The sequence below is a fragment of the Hyperoodon ampullatus genome (genome assembly GCF_949752795.1).
Source record: "Hyperoodon ampullatus genome assembly, chromosome: 3".
NCBI lineage: Eukaryota > Metazoa > Chordata > Mammalia > Artiodactyla > Ziphiidae > Hyperoodon > Hyperoodon ampullatus.
The window spans coordinates 52,535,871-52,559,769 of NC_136916.1; the positions used below are offsets into that span (position 1 = coordinate 52,535,871).

At 44.3% G+C, this 23,899-nt stretch overlaps 1 protein-coding gene across 1 annotated transcript; it reads right to left on the minus strand.

Moving 5' to 3' along the window:
* Nucleotides 1-2,491: 2,491 nt before the first annotated feature.
* LOC307049816 (C2 calcium-dependent domain-containing protein 4A-like) lies at nt 2,492-3,803 on the minus strand (the record flags this gene model as incomplete). The annotated part of the gene is given in 2 exon segments (XM_079699425.1): nt 2,492-3,745; nt 3,747-3,803. Coding segments are annotated over 2 exon segments (1,311 nt in total).
* Nucleotides 3,804-23,899: the final 20,096 nt, after the last annotated feature.

Consider the following 23,899-nt stretch of genomic DNA (forward strand, 5'->3'; position numbering starts at 1 on the left):
GTTGGACTGTCTCAAGGCTTTGTCCTAGGTCCTTTACTCTCCTCTACTTACTCCATCTCTTCCTATATTCATTCAACACTAAATCAATACTTATCGAATATCTACTATATGCCAGACTCTGTTCTAGGCACTGGAAATAGAGCAATGAATAAACAAATAAATCCCTGCCTTTATAAAGCATATATTCTAGTGGAAGAGATAACAAACCAAAAACAACAATAAGTGTATAATATAATGTCCAGTAGTGATAAGTGATAGGGAGAAGAATAAAGCAGTGCCAGTGACAATGATGCTTTTTAAAAATAGGATGGCCAGGGGAGGATGTGATAAGGAGGTAACATTTACATCTGTGGAAAGTGGAGTGTGAGAGAGAAAAGTTAAAGATGATTGCAGGTTTTTTGTCTGAGTGAAAGAAAGAATGATGGTGCCATTTATTGAAATAAGGAAGCCTAGGGGAGGAAGGGATTTGGGAGGGGAAAATCAAGAATTCTGGTTTGGATGCATCGATAGGTCATAGGGACACATTAAGTGGTTATTTGGATAGATTAATTTCCTGGTGTGGATGATTCCTTCCTCAGGTCTTAGAGAGACCTTTCCTGACCACTCTGTCTCTGAGAACATCCTACTGGCCACCTCCCTAGCCCACAGAATCTCTAGCACCTTCCTTAGTTTATTGTCTTCATTATAGTCACCTCAATCTGTAATAACAAAACTTGGCTATTGTTTGGCTACCCTCACAAAAGTTAAGTCCTGGGGGGAACAGGAATGTTGTCTGCCTTATTCATAGCTTTATCCCCAGGCCTTAGTACTGTGCTTGTCACAATGGAAGAACTCAACAACTAATTGTTGAATGAAAAAACAAAGGGTAGGTCAGTCCTCTGGAGAAGTCAGGACAACCTCGTACTTGTCTGAGCCCAGCTAGTCACTAGATATGTGGCTTCGGACCAGTCACTTCTGTGGTACTTTCTCAGTTTCAGAAGTCGTTTGATTAGATGATTTCTAAGGGTTAATTTGTCCACTTTGAAATTATGTTTAAAATCCAGAATTTTTATGTATTTACTCTAACCAAATTTGTACCCAGAACTTCATTCTGGTAATAACAATGCTGAAGGGCTTTTTGAAGTAGCATCAGTGCAAACTACTGCTTCTGGGGAAATTCACCACAGAGATCCTGGAGGGTCTGTAATCCCACTCCCGGCCACCGGAAGTCCTCAGTCTCAGGTAGCCATCCATTCTGTTAGCCTCCAAGACCAGGGAGAAACAATTGGAAAGGAAGGAGAATAAGTGAAGGAGTTCATTTTCTGGAACATTATTGAGCACCTGCTCACTAGCCCAGTTCAAGCCTTTTCAGGGATGCTAGCATATTTCACATGTATTTAAGGGTTATTTGGGTATTAAGGCATATCTTCACAAAACTGGGTGAGGTGGGTATTAATACCCCCCTTTTCACTGATATAGGAAATGAGGTTCAGGGAGATGAACTGATTTGCCATGGTTCAGACAAGTGACAAGTGGCAGATAAAAGGTTGGAATCTATATCTCCCCCCACCCTCCTTGCGCTCTCCACCACATCATAGATGCCTCTAATAAAGGGCATACCCCCTTGGGTATAATCAGTTTCCAGTGGACTCAGGTCTATTTGTTGAATCAACAAATGAAAATAAGTTGGATTAAGAAACACTCTCTCATAAGCCCGTGTTCAAAAAACTGACAGTTTACGTTTCAACTCATCTGGGAAATCCTATTGCTAAGTCATTAATTACTATGTACATATACATAGCTGAGTAGAAATAAAGCCACAAAAAATATCACCTTGTTTACAGAGATAGGAATGATTTCCCTTCTGAAATAGCAAGATTTCCCAGGGCTCCTTCTGGAGAAGGTAGAGGGAGAGGCCAGGAATATACTCCCCACATACAATCCATTGGAAGATCCTTCACTTCATTTTCTTTTTCCTCCGCAATTTTTGAAGACTTCACTTTCAAAAGAATCTTGTTTTTTCTTCATGGGAAAGGAATTATTTTCCCATCAAGGTATCCGTGTTACAGGAAGGTTCCCACCCTGATGTGCGTGTGCACAAATGAGGATATGAATCCACACCACATCAAATATGGAAAGCTGTCTATACGCATCTTAGCGTTGGGCATGATTCTGAAGCAATGACATTTTTTTAAACCCATAAGCCGTTTGGCATTGATATAAATCAGGAATGGGAAAACAACGCAGACGGGGTGTACTTCTTTCTTCTCTCTTTCAGACGCAAGACAACCTTTTTATGTAAAAAATGGTCTGGAAAAAAGGATTGAGTGTTTTGAATAGAGGAGGGCGTCATTATTTTATCCTTCCCTACCAATAAACGATGACAAAAGCAGATACCTAAGAACTAAAACGGCAACAAAGCGAGAACATGATTAGAAAAATGAATAAATAACATTTATTTGGCACAAAGCGGCTGGCTGTGTCCGAGAGGCCCCAGGGGCAGGGCGCGCCCTCAGAGGAGCAGGAGGGGGCCCAGCAGCAGCTCGCCCTGGCCCAGCAGGCGGCCCCGCTCCAGCCCGCGGCCCCGGTTCTCAGCCTTGACGTGCACGGCCAGACGGCGCACCTCGTCCTCCGAGAGCCCGTCCAAGCACAAGTCCTGCTCCAAGACCGCCCGGCGGCTCCGCCGGACCACGGCGCCCCGCGGCCGGCGCGTCTGGCCCGGCGGCTGCAGGACGAAGCTGACGCGGCAGCCGACTGGGGCGCGGGGCTCGGCGGCCCCTCCGGCCGGGCCCTCGGCGCGGAGCAGCCGGACGCGGAGGCGCCCGCTGTCCCGACTGTACTCGACGGCCAGGCGCAGGGCGCTGCCGGCGCGGTCCAGAGTCACGGTGCCCTCGGCCTCCAGGCGCTCGGGCCGAGGGTCGGGGGGCGGCGGAGGGGACGTGGCGGGGGCCCGGGCCGGGGACCAGGAGCCGGCGCGGCGCCCGTCGTCGTCGTCGTCATCCCCGTCCCCGCTGGAGACCGAGCGGGCGCGGGCCAAGCCTCGGCTCCTCCCGGCCCGCAGCGCGCGGCGCAGCAGCCCCTCGGGAGCGCGCAGGAGGCGGCGGCCGTGGGGCCGCGGGGCGAGCGCAACCGGGGTCGGGCGGGGGCCGCCGGGGGCCGCGGGAGGCGCAGCAGGGACTCCTCCCGGGGGCACGAGGGGGGTGTCTCCGCCGCCGCCGTAGGTGCGGGCCCGGGGGCGGGGCGCGGGAAGGAGCGGGGCGGTGCCCGAGCCCCCGAAGAAGAGCGACTCCTTGCGGCGGGTGTGCGGGCTCTCGAGTAGCGCGCAGAAGCCGTAGGCGGTGCGCGCCCGGGGCAGGTGCGGCAGCGAGAGCGCGGCCTGCGAGCGTGGGTCCCAGTCCGTGTGCCCCGCGCCGTCGTAGGCTCCTCGAGGCCAAAGGTCCGGCTCTGCAGCGCACCGCCGGGGCAGGGCGGCGGCCTGGGGAGAGGACACGGGCGCGCAGGGCGCGGGCAGCCGCGGCGGGATGCAGAACTCGGGAATGCGGTCCGGGGTGAGCACGTTGGAGAAGGCAGGCTCCAGAGCCGCGCGGCCCGCGGCCGAGGCGCGGAGTTTCCCGAGGAGCCGCATCTTCCGAGGCTGAGGCTGGGAGTGGGGGGGAGAAGCGCTCCTGCGAGGGAGAGAAGCTGCTAAGTTTGGACGCCCGGGGGCCTCTCGGGAGTGCCTGGACCCTCCCCGGAGCCCTCTGGGAGTGCCAATGCGCCTACGACCCCCTGCCAGTTCGGGCCGAGCTCTCGCGCGCCCACAAAGCCACCCGCCTTCCGTTCATTGTTACTAAATAAACGAAGAAGTAGAAATCAGACCTTTGCCTCTTCTTCAGTCCCTCTGGTTCCTGAGTTGCAAGTTCAGTGGCCGTCGCCTTGAGGTCCAGGCAGGCGCGCCAGCTTCTGCACTGTAGTCGCGAGACGGGCGCTCCTCACTTATATCGGAGGCTGAGCCCCGCCCAGCTGGCCCGGAGCCCAACCCTTGGAGTCGCTGGACGGCCCGCCCTCCCGGCCGCCCCTTCTCGCCAGCGCCGGTCCCTGTCGCGGGGGCTCTCGTGGGAGCGAAGCTGTGGCGAGAGCCGGCACTCTCTGCTCAGCCCTGGGACCTGCATCCGCTGTGCGTGCAGGGAATCGCCCGTGAAAGGTTGCCGGTGGAGGGAGGCTGCCTCGTCGGCCTGCCAAGGGAGAATCGGCGGCTGAAAATGTTGGAGGTTTCTTGGAGAAGGTGCAGCTGGATACGGAAACAAGAATTTCCCTTTTGCTGGGAGCTAAATCCTGCCCCCCCGCCCCCCCCCGGAGGTGACCTACACGCACTAGCGTCTTCTGTTTTAGTGCCCCCACGAACCTGCAGTATGTAGACACATATAGTTCCCATGGTACTCGTGTACTTATTTATGCATCTGTCCCCCTCGGCTAGACAATGGCCTTCTTAATAGTATAGGGCCTGGCTCAGTCAGTGCCATATATATTGGTGGAGTGGGTGAATTAATGTATGCAAAAATTTCTGAATGACTACAGGCTCTACCTATCATCCTGATGGTCACAAAAGGTGGGGTTTCCAGCTCACACCCTAAAAATGACACTTGGTATTTCCAAAGCTACCCCTTTCTCTCTGCTCCAGCACGGAAGTATCCAGCTAGAAAGCACTTCACAGAAAACCCAGGTGGCCTCTCTCCCCACCCCCGCCCCCAACTTTCATTTTCCAAGATGAGAATACTGAAGTCCAGTGGGACTTGAGGAAATTCCATAAAAGTTCAATAGAGCTAGTAAATGGCAGAAGCTGGAACTAGCAATTGCCTGTCTAATTGGCTTTGTATGTGATGCTTCCTGTTATCTGAAATGCCCTCCTCTGCTTTTTTTCTCTATAGGAACTCCTTTTTTTTAGTTCAGCCAGACATCATCCCCTTCAGAACATTTACTCAACTCCCCCACTACAGTTCTCAGCCGCTTCTCATTCCCTTCATACACATTCTATGAACCACCATTGCTGCATTTAGCAGGCTGCTCTGGAATTTTGGGTTTACAGGTTTGTCTCCCCTACTAGACTGTGAGTTTCTTGAGGGCAAGGACTGCAGTAACGCAACCGGAGAGGAGTCTGGCGGACCTACTATGAATACATGTAAAATAAATAGAAGTGCTGTGATCCAGAACCTGGGTCTGCCTCCATCCCAAAGCAGACCTCTCTAAGGGACAAGCCTGGCTGTCTTATTCAACTCCTCCAGTTTCAGCACCTGGAGATACAGTGCCGGGCAAATAATAATTGCTCAGTAAATATTTCATGAATTATACTATGTTGAATTCAGCCTGATCTACAATCCAGGTCTTATGACTGTCATGTGCTTTTAACCACATATCTGTCTAACTGCTTTATTCAATGTCTTTCTCACAACAAACCAGTGCAGTGGACATTGCTTCTGTTTACGATATAAGAAGCTGAGGCTCAGGTTAAGAGACTTGTCTAAGGTCGTTCAAATTATGAGTCACAGCCCATGTATTGTAAGTCCTAGCTTTTTGCTAGTTTCTTCCTTCCTTCTCTCTTTCCTGCCTTCCTCCCTCCATCCGTCCACTCAGTGCAATATCATTCACTGAGTTCACTGTGTGTCAGGGCATGTGTGCATGGTTTGTATTGCACTTGACACCCGGAATGTTAATTCTTAAAGCAACTCAGTGTGCTAAGTATTTTCCATTATCTCTGCTTTGGAATAAGTACCATAATTTCCAAATATTTAAAGGTAAGGAGAGTGAGTGTTTTCCATGGATTAATAAGTAATACTTTCTTTTTAATTTGATCACTGCTGCCCTCTATTGTGTGCTTTCTGATACGGCAAGCATGAATCCCTATGCAGCCAGGGAGCAGCAACCAGACCCGCTGCAGCCACACCTGCAATTGGAGGAGTCCCCAGGGCGTCTCGGACCGGATCCTTTCCTATTGCTTCTGCAGGCCGGCCTGCAAATCCGTGGGCCAATGGTCTTCTCTGAAGCAGAGCAACTAGCATTATATCCTGCTCAAGTGCCAGCCCACTTCCAACGAGACCTCAGTGAAAAGGGCCTTCGTGACACGAACACACAAACATTTCAGCAGTGAGTAAATCCACTGGAAGCAGGACATGGGATTTGAGAAACTGTGCTACCACCACATCCATGTTCACAGAAGACCATAAGCATGGCTATAAACACAATCTCTATGCAGAGGGTTTTCCAAAACTATTAGTTTTCCATGGATCAATATTCTACAGAAGAGAAATAAGATACAGGGAACTTAACTTACTTACGCAGGGATACACTCCAGTCATTCATTCATCTAAACCCATAGCTGCAGACTGTAACCACCGCCAGAGGCCTGGTGTCCCTCCTGATTCTTAAATCACAATAGGAAAAAGTGAAAAACAACCCCCTCAGTGGAAACTCTGATCACACCAGTTGTTTCATTATTTTGTGCCTTATGACCACAAAAGGTTCACTATCATCTCGTTTGTATTCAAGCTCTGAAACCGTTATTTTAAAGAAACTACACCATTAATAATGTTTACTGATCTCTCACTATATACTGGGGTCTTATTTAATCTCTAAACAACTCCCTAAAGAAGGCAGAGATGTAGACAGTGAAGCTCAGAGAATAAACAACTTGTCCAAAGTCTCCCATCCAGTGAGAGCAGAGCTGGGACTCAAACCCATATCCATCTGGCTCATTATTTTGTGTGCTTATAACCACTTCCCCACAGTGCCTGCCTCAAAGCTACTTCTCCTGACTCCATCTCCTCTTTAGGTGGTTAGATAAAAGAAAAAGAGACCCTTGTCGCAAGGCCTTGAATTGAAACTGTACACCTTATTGATTATACCAGCACCTAAATGATTAAAGCATGCAATTGTTATAAGCAGGAAACTACTGGTTATGCATAGCAGTGCTGTACTGTTTGTAGACAGAATCTTTGTCCTCTCAGGAAGTGTACTGATTCTCTTTGTTTATACCATACCTTGTTCCAAAACAGGACTTGAGGTGATTTACATAATAAAGACTCAGGGAATTTATTGTCAGCTAGAGCCTGACACGGTGAAGATGGAAAAGAAGTGCACTTAGCTAAGTAAAGAACCCTGAGTGAGGTCACAAATTGACACATACCAATACCTATGCCCCCAGGATGAGAAGAACAAGGTGTGGAAGCAGTTAAAGAAGCTCTAGTGGGAAGGCTGGGGATAATATTTTTTTTCAATTGAAAAATAGTTGTTTTACAATGTTGTGTTAGTTTCAGGAGTACAGCAAAGTGATTCAGATATATGTATATATATATTCTTTTTAAAAATATTTATTTATTTATTTATTCATCTGGGCCAGGTTTAGTTGTGGCATGCAGGATCTTCATTGCAGCATACAGGATCTTTTTTTTAGTAGTGGCATGTGGGATCTAGTTCCCTGACCAGGGATCGAACCCGGGTCCACTGCGTTGGGAGTGTGGAGTCTTAACCACTGGACCACCAGGGAAGTCCCTATATTTTATATATATAAATATATATTTTTAAAATATATGTTACATTTTATATCTGAAAAAAACTCAAAGCATAATATAGTGAACATATTATTGATCTTGCGCCTCTTCTCGCTCTCTCTCCCCCCTCCCTCTCTCTTTAAATATTAGTTTTACTACATATATACATATATCTCCCTAAAAATTATTGTTCATTTTCTATTTTTGATGTTTATAAAAATGATAATACTGTAAATATTCTTTCTCAATTTGCTTTTCCTCACTCTACACTGTTTGTAAGATTCATTTATGTGTGCATGTATAGCTCTAGTTCATTTATTTTCACTGATGTATAGCATTCCATTGTGTAAACGTACTTCCTTCTCTTGCTGATGGACGCTTGGATTATTTCCAGTTTTTCCACTACTGGTATGAGCACTGGTATACAGGTCTTCTTAGTCACCGTGCAAAGGTTTTCTAGAGTACATCTCTAGGAATAGACTAGCTGGTAATAGGGTATTTGCTCCTTCAGTTTTTTGTTTTTTGTTTTTTGTTGCGGTACACGGGCCTCTCACTGTTGTGGCCTCTCCCATTGCGGAGCACAGGCTCCGCACGCACAGGCTCAGCGGCCATGGCTCACGGGCCCAGCCGCTCCGCGGCATGTGGGATCTTCCCGGACCGGGGCACGAACCCGTGTCCCCTGCATCGGCAGGCAGACTCTCAACCACTGCGCCACCAGGGAAGCCCTAAATCTTTTGCATGAATGAGTGAATGAGTGAATGAATGAAAACCTGAAGTGAGCGAGGACTTGAAAGAGAACAGAGTGGGTAACTGAGAACAAGCTGATATAAAGAGTTTTTTCCTAAAGATACCTGAAGGTAACATCTATGGACACAGACGTTCTTAGAATTGGTGACCACAAGGATATTGCCAGCCCATGGAAATCACTAACACTTCTTGTCCACCCACAGCACAGCTTACCTTATAAGCTCTTTCAACTCAGTGAGAAATATCCCTTTCTTGGCCTTAAGGACAATAATTATTTTTCCCGTTCATTAAAAAGGCATACACCTGCAAAAAGCAATTCTTCGGAAACGAAACAATCAGGACAGAAGCACCATTGAATTGCTCCTGCTGCTGCTAATTAAAATGAATTCCTCAGCACTGAGGGTTAAGCTGGATGGAGGTTAGGATGCAAAAGAGCTCAGTGCCAACATCTTCCTGTTTCAACATGGCTTTGTTCTCAAAGACCTAAAAGCAAATGAAAATATGCTTAGTTGAAAACAGTGGCTTAGCAGGAAAAGCCTCTTCCCAGATTTCAGGTGCTCTGCTCGTCACTGACCTGGAAGAAAAGCGTCCCATTCATGAACTCTATGGAAATGTACCCTCAAACCAGAAACTTGGAAGGGACAACCAGAAAACTCCAGTTCGTACAACCTTCTTCTGAAAACTTGCCCCATCTGGATCAGAAGACAATAGTTCTAACTTAACCCGTGCACACAGGTAACACCCCAGGTTTCCCAAGTCCTGACTACCCTGTGTAGCACAGACTTAAACCCTTCCTGTGTTAAGGCCCTGCCCAGCAGAAGTTTTTGTAAGACAAGCAGAGCCACCTTGTGGTCGATTTAGAAAATTGTGTTTGAGGCTGCGGTCTTGAAGAAAAAACGTTAAATGAGGATGACCCTGGAGGCAGGAGAGAGGAAAAAGACTGGAAAGCAGGACTCAGTATCAAGGAAGCTTGGGAGAAGAGATATTTATTGTGTTCCCAAAAAAAGAGTAGGGTTCCATTGGCAACTAAGTTTAAATGCTGAGTTAAAGTTAAAACAAATATCTTCTCTGACCCTCTAGTGTGTCCTCTCTCAGAGTAGTAAATCAGGCAGTATTTAAAAATTGATTTGAGGGGTGCAGAGATAAATTAGGAGCTTGGGATTAACATATACACCCTACCGTATATAAAATAGGTAAACAACAAGGACCTACTGTCTAGCACAGGGAACTGTACCCAATATCTTGTAAAACCTATAATGGAAAAGAATCTAGAAAATAATATATACATATATATATATTGGGTTGGCCAAAAACTTCATTCAGGTTTTCCTGTAAGATCGTATGGAAAAAACCCGAATGAACTTTTTGGCCAACCATATATATATATATATATATATATATATATATATATATATACACACACACACACACACACACACACACACACATATACACATACATGTATATACACACACATATATATGTGTGTGTATATATATATACATCTGAATCACTTTGCTGTACACTTGAAACTAACACAACATTGTAAATTAACTCTACTTCAATTAAAAATGATTTGATCAGGGAGCCATTTTTTTATACGAAGTGTCTCAAGGATTCGTATCTTATGATCTAAATCTGGTAAATAGTTTAGAGCCACATGGCGAATGAGACAGAAATCACACCTATCTATATGTGAGAGTATTCCTCCAATCTTAGAGAAATCTAATTATAAGAGAACAACAACGGTCTTTAATGATAACACTAACTCAAAGTGTCAGGTTGTGGAATCTTTCAGTTGGACAGTTTCTTCAAGCACATTTGGAATACCTCAAAGCAAGGCATTCCCTTCAAACATGCCTGAAAGATGGCCCCAGCCTGTGTTTGACATGCCTTGAACCTCACCATCTTTGGAGCTCACCAAGTTGAGGTAACTTGTTCCCTTTCCGTTCAACTCTGTAAGAAAATATTTTCCTTTTTTAAAAAATTTATTTTATTTTATTTTTTTCGGTATGCGGGCTTCTCACTGTTGTGGCCTCTCCCGCTGCGGAGCACGGGCTCTGGACGCGCAGGCTCAGTGGCCATGGCTCACAGGCCCAGCCGCTCTGCGGCATGTGGGATCCTTCCAGACCGGGGCACAAACCCGTGTCCCCTGCATCGGCAGGCGGACTCTCAACCACTGCGCCACAAGGGAAGCCCCTCCTTTTTTTTCCTTTAATTTTTAATTGAAATTTTATTTTATACTGCAGTATATTTGATTTACAATGTTATATTAGTTTCAGATGTACAGCAAAGTGATTCAGTTATACATATATCCATTCTTTTTCAGATTCTTTTCCCATTTAGGTTATTACAGAATATTAAGTAGAGTTCCCTGTGCTATACAGTAGGTCCTTGTTGATTATCTATTTTATAAATATTAGTGTGTATATGTTAATCCCAAACTCCTAATTTATCTCTTCCCCCTACCTTTCCCCTTTGGTAACCATAAGTTTGCTTTCTAAGTCTAGGAGTTGGTTTCTGTTTTGTAAATAAGTTAATTTGTATCATTTTTTAGATTCCATATATAAGCAGTATCATATGATATTTGTCTTTCTCTGTCTGACTTACTTCACTTAGGATGATAATCTCTAGGTCCAACCACATTGCTGCAAATGTCATTACTTCATTCTTTTTTTTTTGTGGTACGCGGACCTCTCACTGTTGTGGCATCTCCCGTTGCAGAGCACAGGCTCCGGACGCACAGGCTCAGCGGCCATGGCTCACGGGCCCAGCTGCTCCGCGGCATGTGGGACCTTCCCAGACCGGGGCACGAACCCGTGTCTCCTGCATCGGCAGGCGGACTCTCAACCACTGTGCCACCAGGGAAGCCCACTTCATTCTTTTTTATGGCTGAGTAATATTCCACTGTATATATGTACCACTTCTTCTTTATTCCTCTGTTGATTGACATTTAGGTTGCTCCCATGTCTTGGCTATTGTAAATAGTGTTGCAATGAACTGGGGTGCATGTATCTTTTCGAATTATGGTTTTCTCTGGACATACACCCAGGAGTGGGATTGCTGGATCATATGGTAGTTCTATTTTTAGAAAATATTTTCTCATACTGGGCTGAAGTTAGCCTCTGTACCTTCCATGAATTGGTCTTAGTTCTGCTATTTGAAGTTCCTCATAGTGCCTGATCTTTTTTCTCCATGACAGTTTCTCGCATATTTGCAGAGTTGTTATTTCATCTGGAAATCTCTTCCAAGGGAAGCTTCCCTAGTACCTTCCACCATCTGGTAACTCGAGGTGGTTTTCAGACCCCTCAGGCTCATAGTCACCATCCTAAAAATCCTTCCTTTGTATCAATGTCCTGCTTCAAGAGTGTGCAGCTTGGGGTTTCTCTGGTGGCGCAGTGGTTAAGAATCCACCTGCCAATGCAGGGGACACGAGTTCAAGCCCTGGTCCGGGAAGATTCCACATGCCGCGGAGCAACTAAGCCCGTGCACTGCAACTACTGAAGCCCGCGCACCTAGAGCTGGTGCTCCACAACTAGAGAAGCCACCGCAAAGAGAAGCCCATGCACCGCAATGAAGAGTAGCCCCCGCTCACCGCAACCAGAAAAAAGCCTGCACGCAGCAACGAAGACCCAATGCAGCCAAAAATAAAATAAATTAATTAAAAAGAAAAAAAGGGTGTGCAGCTTGGAATTGGATACAGCACTTCAGGGGTCATTTGACCAGAGCAATACGCAATAGGACAATCTGGATATTGTACAAATATAAAAAATATTTATGTTAATGAAGTCTAAAAATTTATTGGGGGTTTTGAGCTTTCTGAACAGTAATATCCTGAGTCAGTGAAATCTCTCAGGTCAAAAAGACAACAAAAAACAATGTTGTTGGACTTCCCTGGTGGTGCAGTGGTTAAGAATCCACCTGCCAAGGCAGGGGACATGGGTTCAAGCCCTGGTCCGGGAAGATCCCACATACCACAGAGCAACTAAGCCCGTTTGCCACAACTACTGAGCCTGAGCTCTAGAGCCCACGAGCCACAACTACTGAAGCCCGCGCACCTTGAGCCCGTGCTCCGCAACAAGAGAAGCCGCCACAATGAGAAGCCTGCACACCACAGTGAAGAGTAGCCCCCACTCGCTGCAATGAAAACCCAATGCAGCCAAATAAATAAATAAATAATACATTAAAAAAAAACAACCAATATCCCCACAATCTATACCTTTGTATATGTGTTGTTTTTTCTTTTATAACATGAACATCACACTTTATTCAGTCCCAGTAAGGTTAATTTAGCTGGTGTTAGCCCATCATTTTAGCCAATTGAGATACTCTTCCCTTCCTTCCACCCACCTCTTGGTTCATCCCTCCATTTGTTCAATAAAGATGTATTGAACAACTTTTATGTGTTGATCATTTGTTAGGTTCCACGAATTCAGAAACATTGTCCCTGTTCCATGGGAGCTCACTGTCTAATAGGAGGACGTCGATTATTGTTTTCATAGTATCACAGGGCCTTAAGATTGTCATTAGAAATCTTCCTCCAAAATTGAATTGACCCATACCCCAACCTTGTTTGGTTGGGATGGTCCTATCAGATGATAACTTTCCCAAAATTTATCAGGTGCCCTGTTGAAAACAAGATAAGGCCTACATTATTAAACCAGGAAAATGGCTTCCACATTCAAAAATTAAATTAAAAAGGATGAATCAAACCCTAAAATTAAATCCAGACAGAAATCATTTAACTGTATATCAGGGACTTCCCTGGTGGTCCAGTGGTAAAGAATCCGCCTTACAATGCAGGGGACGTGGGTTCATTCCCTGGTCAGGGAACTAAGACCCCACATGCCATGGGGCAACTAAGCCTGCGTGCCACAACTACTGAGCCCACGCACCTCAACTAGAGCCTGCATGTCGCAAACTACAGAGCCCATGTGCTCTGGAGCCCACGCGCCACAACTAGAGAAGAGAAAACCTGCATGCCACAACTAGAGAGAAGCCCGTGCACCACAACCAAGAGCCCGCGTACAGCAATGAAAGATCCCGCGTGCCGCAACTAAGACCTGACGCAGCCAAAAGTAAATTAAACAAATAAATAATAACTGTATATCAAATTGCTAACATAACACCAGAGAAAAATAATTAATTCAAGTAATTATTGAAAACAATGTAATCTGAGTTGAAAACATCCCGAGGACAAAAAGAACTGCAAAAAATCTTGAATTTACTCAGTAGGTTTGTTTTAGTAAAGCAACCAGTTTTACAACTTCTGAAACTATTTTGTGTATATTTGTATGGGAGAGCAAATAAGTAAATGTATTGATATTTTTGGAACCACGACTCTTGCTGTGGGAGAATTTGAAATGTGAGAAGTTGAGAAAAAATATTGTAATGAATTTGAATTGGAGACATCTATAAAAACTCAATATTGTTTTTAAAAATATATGTTCCAGGTCTGCCCACTAAATGGGCTTAGAAATCATGACACTCCAGTAACTGGATGCCCAGAATTTGTTGTTTAAATATCATTCCTCACTAAAAGGAATCAGGGCTCTTTAGAAAGACAGCTGATTCCAGGGAAGTAGAGATGAGCCTAGGAAAGCTTACTGCTCCAGAAAGCGAGGACATGCTCAAAGATTGATGGAGACATGTCAGAAGGATGCAGGAACCAGCTTGGAGAGCTCCCGTGGTCAAACCCAGGACCATTTGAGCATGAAAATGAATAGTGACAGTAATGGATTTTAATAGACTATATAAAAAAGAATCCACTTGTGTAGATACTGAACCAGAGAGATAGAGAGGGTGAGGAAAAGGGGGGAAACTCTTTTGTACAAGAGAATATCCATTAATAAATGTAGAAAAACTATAAAATTTTCTTAAATCACTATTTTGCCAATGTATCACTGATGTAATAATTAATAATCATTAACCAATTCAGGAAAATTTCATCAATAAATGCCAAAACTGTTGAGTGAAAGAAAACATGTGCATGATCTCTAAGTTTCACCTACAAATTACCTATCAATGGCAAAGGAAAAAAGGAATAATTACAACGGAGAGATGTGATGGACATTGCCTTACCATGTAATTTAAGTTAGCATCACCCTACCAGGAGATTCTACTACACATCTACTAAAATAGCTAAAATTAAAAAGACTGACAATACCCAGTGCTGCCCACGATGTAATGCAACTAAAATTCTCATACATTACTGGTGGGAGTGCAAAATGATACAGTCACTTGGGAAACAGTTGGGCAGATTCTTATAAACCTAAGCATACACTTAACAGACAACCCAGCAGTCCCATACTGTGGTATTCCTTGGGTATTTACTTAAGAGAAATATAAACAAGTCCACACAAATGTTCACAGCAGCTTTATTCCTAATAGCTAAAAGTTAGAAATAACCCAAGTATCCATCAACTGGTTAACGGATAAACAAAGTTTGCTACATCCATACAATGAAATGCTGATCAACATTACAAAGAAACAAACTATTGACAAGGCCAAATGAAAGAAGCCAAACACAAAAGCCTATATACTGTATGATTCCATTTATTTTATATTCATGGATTTGGGGATGGTGGAAGAGAGGGAGTACAAAGGGGCATGAGGGAAATTTGGGGGATGATGGAAACACTATATCCAGATTGAAGTGATGGTTATGTAACTGTATACATTTATTCAAAACTCATGTATACATTTATACTAAAAAGGGTGAATTGTACTGTACGTATGTTATACTTTAATAAACCTAACTAAAGAATTAGCATCACCAATAACTGTGGGAAAATGATATCATGTGCTTCCTGATGTGAAGTATAGGAAATATCACCTCTGTAGTATTCTTGCTAAAAATAACCTACATCTTGGACTTCTCTGGTGGCACAGTGGTTAAGAATCCACCTGCCAATGCAGGGTACACAGGTTCGATCCCTGGTCCGGGAAGATCCCACATGCCACAGAGCAACTAAGCCCGTGCGCCAAAACTACTGAGCCTGAGTTCTAGAGCCCGCGAACCACAACTACTGAAGCCTGCACGCCTATAGCCCTGTGGTCTACAACAAGAGAAGCCACCATAATGAGAAGCCCGCACACCCCAACGAAGAGTAGCCCCCGCTCTCCACAACTAGAGAAAGCCCGCGCGCAGCAACGAAGACCCAATGCAGCCAAAAATAAATAAATAAATTTATTTTAAAAAAATAAATAAGAATAAAAATAACCTACATCTAACCACTGGGAAACAATCTGACAAATCCAGCTAATGGGACATTCTACAAGACAAGGGGCCCGGATTCTGAAAATGTCAACATATTGAAAGACCAAAAAAAGGATGGGAGGGCAGAGCTGTTCAAAAGAAAAGGTGTCTAAAGAAACATGACAACCAAATGCAATGGGAACTTTAATACTCATTTTTAAAATAAAAAATGACTAACCAAGGACATTTGGGGTTTCATTTGAAAAAATTTTAATATGACTATATCCTAGGTAATTCTGTTGAATCAATATTAAATTTTTCAATGTCATAATGGTGTTGTGGTTCTTTAGGAAAATATCTTTGTTCTTAGGAGACACATGCTAAAACATATACAGGTGAAGTGTTATGATGTCTGCAATTTACTTTCCAATGGTTCAACTAAAAAAATATATGTAGGGGGGCTTCCCTGGTGGCGCAGTGGTTGAGAGTCCACCTGCCGGTACAGGGCATACGGGTTCGTGCCCCGGTCCGGGAGGATCCCACATGCCGCGGAGCGGCTAGGCCCGTGAGCCATGGCCGCTGAGCCTGCGTGTCCAGAGCCTGTGCTCCGCAACGGGAGAGGCCACAACAGTGAAAGGCCCGCGTACTGAAAAAAAAAAATTATATATATATATATATATATATATGTAGGGAGTGGGGAGGCAGATTTGGCAAAGCATTAACTGGTGAATTTGGAAGAAGGGTGTAAATGTTCATGTGTTTTCATTATACTAGTCTTTCAAATATATATAGGTTTGAAATTTTTCAAAATAAAAGGATAGGGAGAGAAATCAGTTAATTATTTTTAAATTTTAGACCTTTAATTGGTCTGAACTTCAGCTGTGTGGAGAATCCAGATATTCATATAGAACAACTCATTACAGACAAACGGTTTTCCTTACCTGTTCACTCATTACTTGCTTTAAAAAGAACTAGCTCAGCTGAGGTTTACCCATTTCTTTCCATTTAGAACAGCCTAGGAGAATTTGAAATGTTGAAGCAATAATCTATATTTTCAGCCCTAGGACGGACTTACGTTAAATTCATATCCCATTCTTTATGCTTTGGTCCCAGGCTACTGAACATCAACATGAATTTATTCCATTTACTCCGACTTTACAATTTCTACCATTCTTTCTCACTTGTGTCTCAAGGTATAAATTGTTTATATTTCCTGTCCTGCTCAAATCAAATGGTTTCCCTTTATATTCAGTAAATGGTGCCTGCTTATACATAACTTTTACACATATATAACAGAGCAATATCATATAGTTAAAAACCAAATACCTGGGTGTCTAGCGGAAAACACCATTTGCAAGGATTTCTCTTTTTTGAGTGACTGCTATAGACTACGCTTTTAAGACAGCGTAAAACATTGCTAAAATCATTAAAATAGTACAGATGGTACAGCCTTCAACTTCTCCCAGTTTGCATTCTCATTATACAGAGAATCAGAGTCATGGTAAAAGACAGCCAGAAATGCGGGCAGCCCTTTTTCTTTGAAGTCATAGCTTAGAACCCTGACTGGCCAGCCCAGTGGTCCCCAGATAATTGACTGAGCCCTTCCCCTGTACCAGGGACACTGCCTGTGTTCAGTGCCCCTGGGGAGAGGCAAGCCTAGGCAACGGTGTCATTTTAGCCTCCAGTCCACAAAGTCATCAGAGCCTCTGGCTGTTCCTGAGAGAATGCCCCACCCCAGCAAGACTAGAGAAGGGTAAACGAATGGCTGAAACTCACCCATATGAAGCTCAGTTTTATCAAGGGAAGCTTTTTAATGGGACTGCCCTTATTAAATAATCAGAGCTAGCCCGTTCATGTCTTAAAGGCGCTACTCTTCTCAGGGACACCCAGATTTTTAAAACTGTCCGTTGGACTTCCCTGGTGGTGCAGTGGTTAAGAATCCGCCTGCCGATGCAGGGGACACGGGTTCGAGCCCCGGTCTGGGAAGATCCCACATGCCGTGGAGCAACTAAGCCCTCGTACCACAACTACTGAGCCTGCGCTCTAGAGCCTGCAAGCCACAACTGCTGAGCCTGTGTGCCACAACTACTGAAGACCGCGCGCCTAGAGCCCGTGCTCTGCAACAAGAGAAGCCACCGCAATGAGAAGCCTGTGCACCGCAACGAAGAGTAGCCCCTGCTCGCCACAACCAGAGAAAGCCTGCACGCAGCAACGAAGACCCAATGCAGCCCCCAAAATAAATAAGTTAATTTAAAAAATAAATCAATAAAGCATTGATAATAAAAATTGAGCAGAAAAAGAAAACTGCCCGTTTTAAGTCGGTTTCCTCAGAAGCAGACGCCAAGAGGAGAATTCAGATGCAAATTCTTTATGAACAAAGGGCTTCCAGAAGAAACTGGTAAAGATATGGGGAAGCAGGAGAGTGAAAGGTATGGGTGGGGTTCAGGACACGCTACTCCCAAATATGGCATCTTAGCACACTGACTACCTTAAGATAAAGGAATTTGAGAACCCGGCAGAAACAGGAAGGTCGCTCTGAACTCACCCTTCTTCCCTGAAAGCAGGAGATAAATCTCCCATGTGAAAGGTGCCCTCCCTGTGCCGGGAGGGAGGGAGGCATCCTTATCACCAGAGACAGGGAATTTAGGGCCAAAGGCTATCTAAACAAACCACTGTTACCTCTTCACCACATTACTATCCCTAGCCCGAAGCCCTTGTCAATTCTTCACAAATTCATCGTTTCTTTGTCTAAAAGGTATAAAAGCTTCCTGGTCTGTTCACTTCTTTGAGTCTCATATCTTTGTGGGGCTCCCATAGGTATATATGTCCATATGTACTTTAAACTGTTTTTTCTCCCATTAATCTGTATTTTATTACAGGGAAGTCTCAGCCAAGAAACTAGAAGGATAGAGGGAAAATTATATCTCCTGCCCTACAGGTGCTAGCTCAAACAAAATCCTACAGAAGGTGGCTTCAGTCTGGACAGAGTCTGTCCAGATCTGAGGCAAGGGAACCGGGTTCCAGTGTCATTGGCTAAGGGCTGCACAGGCAGAAATTTCCAGGCCTTTCAGGCTCTGTGAGCAGGTGGCCAGGTGTCTCCGGTAGCCCAGGGCAGTCCTCCAAAGAAGAATCACATGTGAGTCACAGGTACCTGAAGTCATAGCTCCCGGAGCCTGGGGGAGGGGCTCGCAAAAGCATTACAGGGGATCACCAGAGGTGTGCCACCCTGCCCTGCAGGGCCTTACCTGAAAAGAAGTGGTAGGAGAGGGCTTCCCTGGTGGCGCAGTGATTGAGAGTCTGCCTGCCGATGCAGGGGACACGGGTTCGTGCCCCGGTCCAGGAAGATCCCACATGCTGTGGAACGGCTGGGCCCGTAAGCCATGGCCACTGAGCCTGCGCGTCCAGAGCCCGTGCTCTGCAACGGGAGAGACCACAACAGTGAGAGGCCCGCGTACAGCAAAAAAAAAAAAAAAAGAAGAAGTGGTAGGAGAATTCTAGGTGATTGGGCTGGGGACCCTGAAGAGCCTGAGTCTGCTCAGACTGCCCCTCAGTTGTGATGCCGCCCCTGGCTGTGTGGCTTCCCCCCCCCAAGGCCTTCGGCATGGCTTTCTGAAGCCTGGGCTTCCTGGGATGCTCTGCCCATCTGAGGGGAGCACCAAGTGGAGCTTCACCTCCCAGCCTGGATCCTGCGTGTGGTCTGTTTACCTCTGGTGGAGTCAGTAAAGGTCATCAAGTTTCAAACCCTGCTTGGGATTGCAGGATCAGAGGATTTAAGAATACTACCTAGGTGGCCATATTTTTCAAAGAGAATTCTTGTTCACTTTCACTTTTGCGTGAGGCTTCCTGATTTCACTGGTGCTAAGTGATTCCAGCAAATCCCTGAGAGGAGCGAAGCCCCTCACGCTAAAGCTGCTGAACAGGCTTCGCCCCGCGTTCATTCCTCTCCCCTGCCTCTATGTCCCACTCTGTCACCGTGGCTCCCCCGTCCTCCCACTCTCGTTTTTGTCTTTCCATCCCTCTGCCCTTCTCCCAGCCGGGTGACCAGCTGTTGGAGCTGGCACCATGGAGACACAGGTGGGGCCACCTGTCCCTGCCAGGCCCTTCTGCGCCTCCAGCAGCTGTTAGCTTGTGGGCGTTTCAAACGCTCGAGCAAAGGGAGGGCAACAGGAGGGGTTAGGAGCAGGCCCTGCCAGGCCGGGCCTGAGTGTGGGCCAGCAGCCGTCATCAGCCTGTCCTGGAAAATCAGACTGAGAATTTTCAGCCAAATCCAAATCATGGGTCCTGTTAGGAATCATCCAGATACAAATTCCAAGTTGTGTTTACATTTCTGCTTCAGAAGGTGCTAAAGCTTGTTCCTACATGAACGAAATTTTAAAATCCTCTTTCCAACAGCTGATTTAACTTCAACATAAAAAAAAAAGAAAAAAAGAGGAAAAAAGAAAGCAACCTTTCCCCTGATGGGGCTGTGGTTCTATACCTTACCCTAGAAATGTTACAGAAGTCCTGAGATCAGAGTGGAAACTGGCTTAGGTTTGCTGGATACTCAGGAGGCCGTTTGGCACACAGGATATTGTACTGCTTCAGTTATTACCCTGCAGGAGGGAAGGGGGCAGAGCACAACCTTTGAAAGAATAACATAGCCTGAGGACATGACATAAACTGATTAAAACCAAATGGGTCCAAGATGGCGGACAAGTCGACTTCCACTAGACCTCGAGCCTAGTATACACTCACTGTTAATACATCAGCAAGCTAAATGACACACCCACAGGCTCCATGATAGTTCCAAGACCAACCATAAGGATCCAAAAGTGGGCAGTGGCCCAATTCCTGGATATCCCCACCCCTTCCCGAAATAGCTGGAATACTCCTCCCACTCATTAGCCTATGAAATTACCCACCCCTATAAAAACTGACAGCCCCATACCCTGGGGCCGTTCTCACCTTCTGAGATGGCCCACACTCTGTCTGTGGAGTGTGTTTCTCTCTAAATAAATCCACTTCTTACCTATCACTTTGTCTCTCACTGAATTCTTTCTGCGATGAAACATCAAGAACCTGAGCTTCATTAAGTCCTGAAACCAGGTGTGTGATCTCAGTTGGAAGACTGTGGGTTTTGTCCCACAGTTCAAGTCCCAGTCTGGGTTTTGGCCGGGTTCAAGTCCCGGCCATGTGGGTTCAAGTCCCAACCCGAGGTGCATGGTTTCAAAAGCACAAAGACTTTATGCTGTGCTTTTCTTTTATTTCCTGAAGGACTCTGGTTATTTTTATTTATCACATTAGGATGAGCATTTAAATACAAACATGGAAAGCACCAAAGAATTCTTTACTCCTACCTCTTTCTGTGGTTTAATCCCAAGACAGTTTGTGAAGAAAAGCAGTTTCTGGGGTAGATGCTATTAATTGTGTTGTGTTGCCAGCATTGGCTAAGGGAAACCATATACTTGCTACTTATGCAATTTATACTGCACAAGGAAATGTTTATAATTAAAATATCAAGAAGTCAAATACATTATAGAGTAAAATGTATAAGGAGATAGGCATAATATGTGATGAAATATTTATCTTTTCACCTAACATTTCTTTTGATCCAAAGAACCAGCACTGGCTGTGTAGGGATAGTGATGAAACTGAGTGTGAGTAACTATGTACAGTCAACTAATATTTGACCAGGGAGCCAAGAATACTCAATGGGGAAAGGACAGTCTCTTCAATAAATGGTGTTGGGAAAACTGGATAATCATCTGCAAAAGAACAAAATTGGGCCGCTATTTTACACCACTCACAAAAATTAAGTCGAAGTGAATTAAAGGCTTAAATGTAAGACCTGAAACCGTAAAACTCCTAGAAAAAAACATAGGGGAAATCTCCTTGACTTGGGTCTTGGCAATGATTTTGTTTAATATGACACCAAAAACACAAGCAACAGAAACAAAAATAAGCAAGTGGGACCACATCAAATTAAAAAGTTTCTGCACAGCAAAAGAAGCAATCAACAAAATGAAAAGGCAACCTATGGAGTGGGAGAAAATATGTGCAAATATATATCTATCTGATATTCAAGGAACTCATACAACTCAATAACAGAAAACCAAATAATCCAATTTAAAAATGGGCAGAAGACCTGAATAGATATTTTTCCAAAGAAGACATCCAAATGGCTAACAGGTAAGTGAATAGACACTCAACATAACTAGTCGTCAGGGAAATGCAAGTAAAAACCACAGTGAGATATCACTCACACCTGTTAGGATGGCTGTTACCAAATAGACAAGAGAAGACAAATGCTGGGAAGGATGTGGACAAAAGGAAACCTTTGTGCACTGTTGGTCGGAATGTAAATTGGTGCAGCCACTATGGAAAACAGTACTGAGGTTTCTCAAAAAATTAAAGATAGAACTACCATGTGGTCCAGCAATTTCACTTCTGGATATATATCCAAAGGAAATGAAACTACTATCTCAAAGAAGTATCTGTACTCCCATGTTCATTGCAGCATTATTCACAATAGCCAAGACATGGAAACAAGTGTCCATCAGTGGATGAATAAAGAAAATGTGATATGTGTACATACAATGGAATATTATTCAGTCATGAGATAGAAGGAAATTCTGCCATTCGCGACAGCATACACAGACCTTGAGGGCATTATGTTAAGCAAAATAAGTCAGACAGACAAAGATAAATACTGTATGATCTCCCTTGTATGTGTGATCTAAAATAACCGAACTCATAGAAACGGAGAGTAGAATGGTGGTTTCCATGGACTGGCATGTGGAGAAATGGCAAGATGTTGATCAAAGGGTATAAACTTCCAGTTATAAGATGAGTAAGTTCTGGGGAACCTAACGTACAGCACGGTGACCATAGTTAACAATATTGTATTACATATTTGAAAGTTGCTAAGAGAGTAGATCTTAAATGTTCTCACCACAAAAAGAAGAAAAAGGTAATTATATGAGGTGATGGAGGTTAGCTTACTGTGGTAATCATTTTGCAATATATGTGTATCAAATCATCATGCTATACACCTCAAACTTACACAATGTTATATGTCAATTATATATCAATTTAAAAAAAGAAATTGTGTGTGTGTGTGTTTGAAGCAATGGATTGAAGAAAATAATTCTTGCAAAATGCCTGGGCCACAATAAGTTCTAAAATATGGTAGTTAACTACAGATAAAATTTTTTTAAATCCCGTGGTCAATTAAATTTTGCAAAGTTTTATTTAAACAAAATTAAGCAGGTATCTTTACTGCAGTGTGTCTCAGAGCCATTTATATGCTAATTCCTATCAGCTGAATGTCTGTATTGTCCCCACATTTACTGATGAAATCATAACGCCCAATGAGATAGTGTTAGGAAGTGGAGCCATTGAGGGATGATTGGGCCATGAGGGTGCAGCCCTCATGAATGCGATTATTGTTCTTATGAAAGAGGCCACACGCAGCTCCCTAGCCCCTTCCACCAAGTGAGGACACAGCCAGAAGTTGGCAGTCTGCAATCTGGAAGGGGGCTTAGCCAGAACCTGACCATGTTAGCACCTTGATATTGGTGTAGAGGTTCAGAACAAGCCTCCCCCAAATGTGTCACTTTTGCATGAGGATTATTTTGAGCTAAAGACAATCAAGACCCTGCGGTTCCAGGGAAACTACTGTCCCTCCCTTAGCAACCTAGAAGAACTTAAATTGGGGATTTTTCTCAGAAAATCATTATTTCTAGAGATAACTTTTTATCTAAATGGCCCCATCTATATGGCAGGGCAAACAGCTAATTACTGAACATCTGCTCTTCTTCTTATCGTCCTGTGAATGACCCTTCTGTCCTTGGAAGCCCCAGGTCCCTATCCCATTCCTTAGCTCAGGGTGGCATGTACACCTCATTTTACCTCTCAGTCTCTGAACCTCTCGTGTATATGGGGTTCCTGTATACACAAAATTAAATTTGATTTTCTCCCGTTAATCTGTCTCATGTCAATTCAATTCTTAGATCAGCCGGAAGAACCTAGAAGGGTAGAGGAAAGTTTTCTTCCTCCCCAACATTGGACTTGCAGCCTCCAGAACTGTGAGAAATAAATTTCTGTTGATTACAAGCTATTTAGTCTATGGTATTTTGTTATAGCAGCCCCAATAGCTAAGACACCGTGAGTCTTGTGAATCTTGGAGAGGAGTGGTATAATGTCCTCTAAATGCCAGACTCATATGAACATAGAATCCCTTTTTTCCTACGTAAAGACTGACTGTTCTCTGGAACACATTTTGGGAAACTCTTATTCAACCCATTCAGAAGTGAAATTTCATTCAGAAGTGAAATACATTTTAAAACCCAATGTCTATTATTATATGTTTTATGAAATGAAGATTTTTCACTCCCATTCACCTACCACCTTTAGCTACCTTTATTTTGTCTGTCTATTTCATTAGTTTGTGATCAATTGCATCTTTGTACAA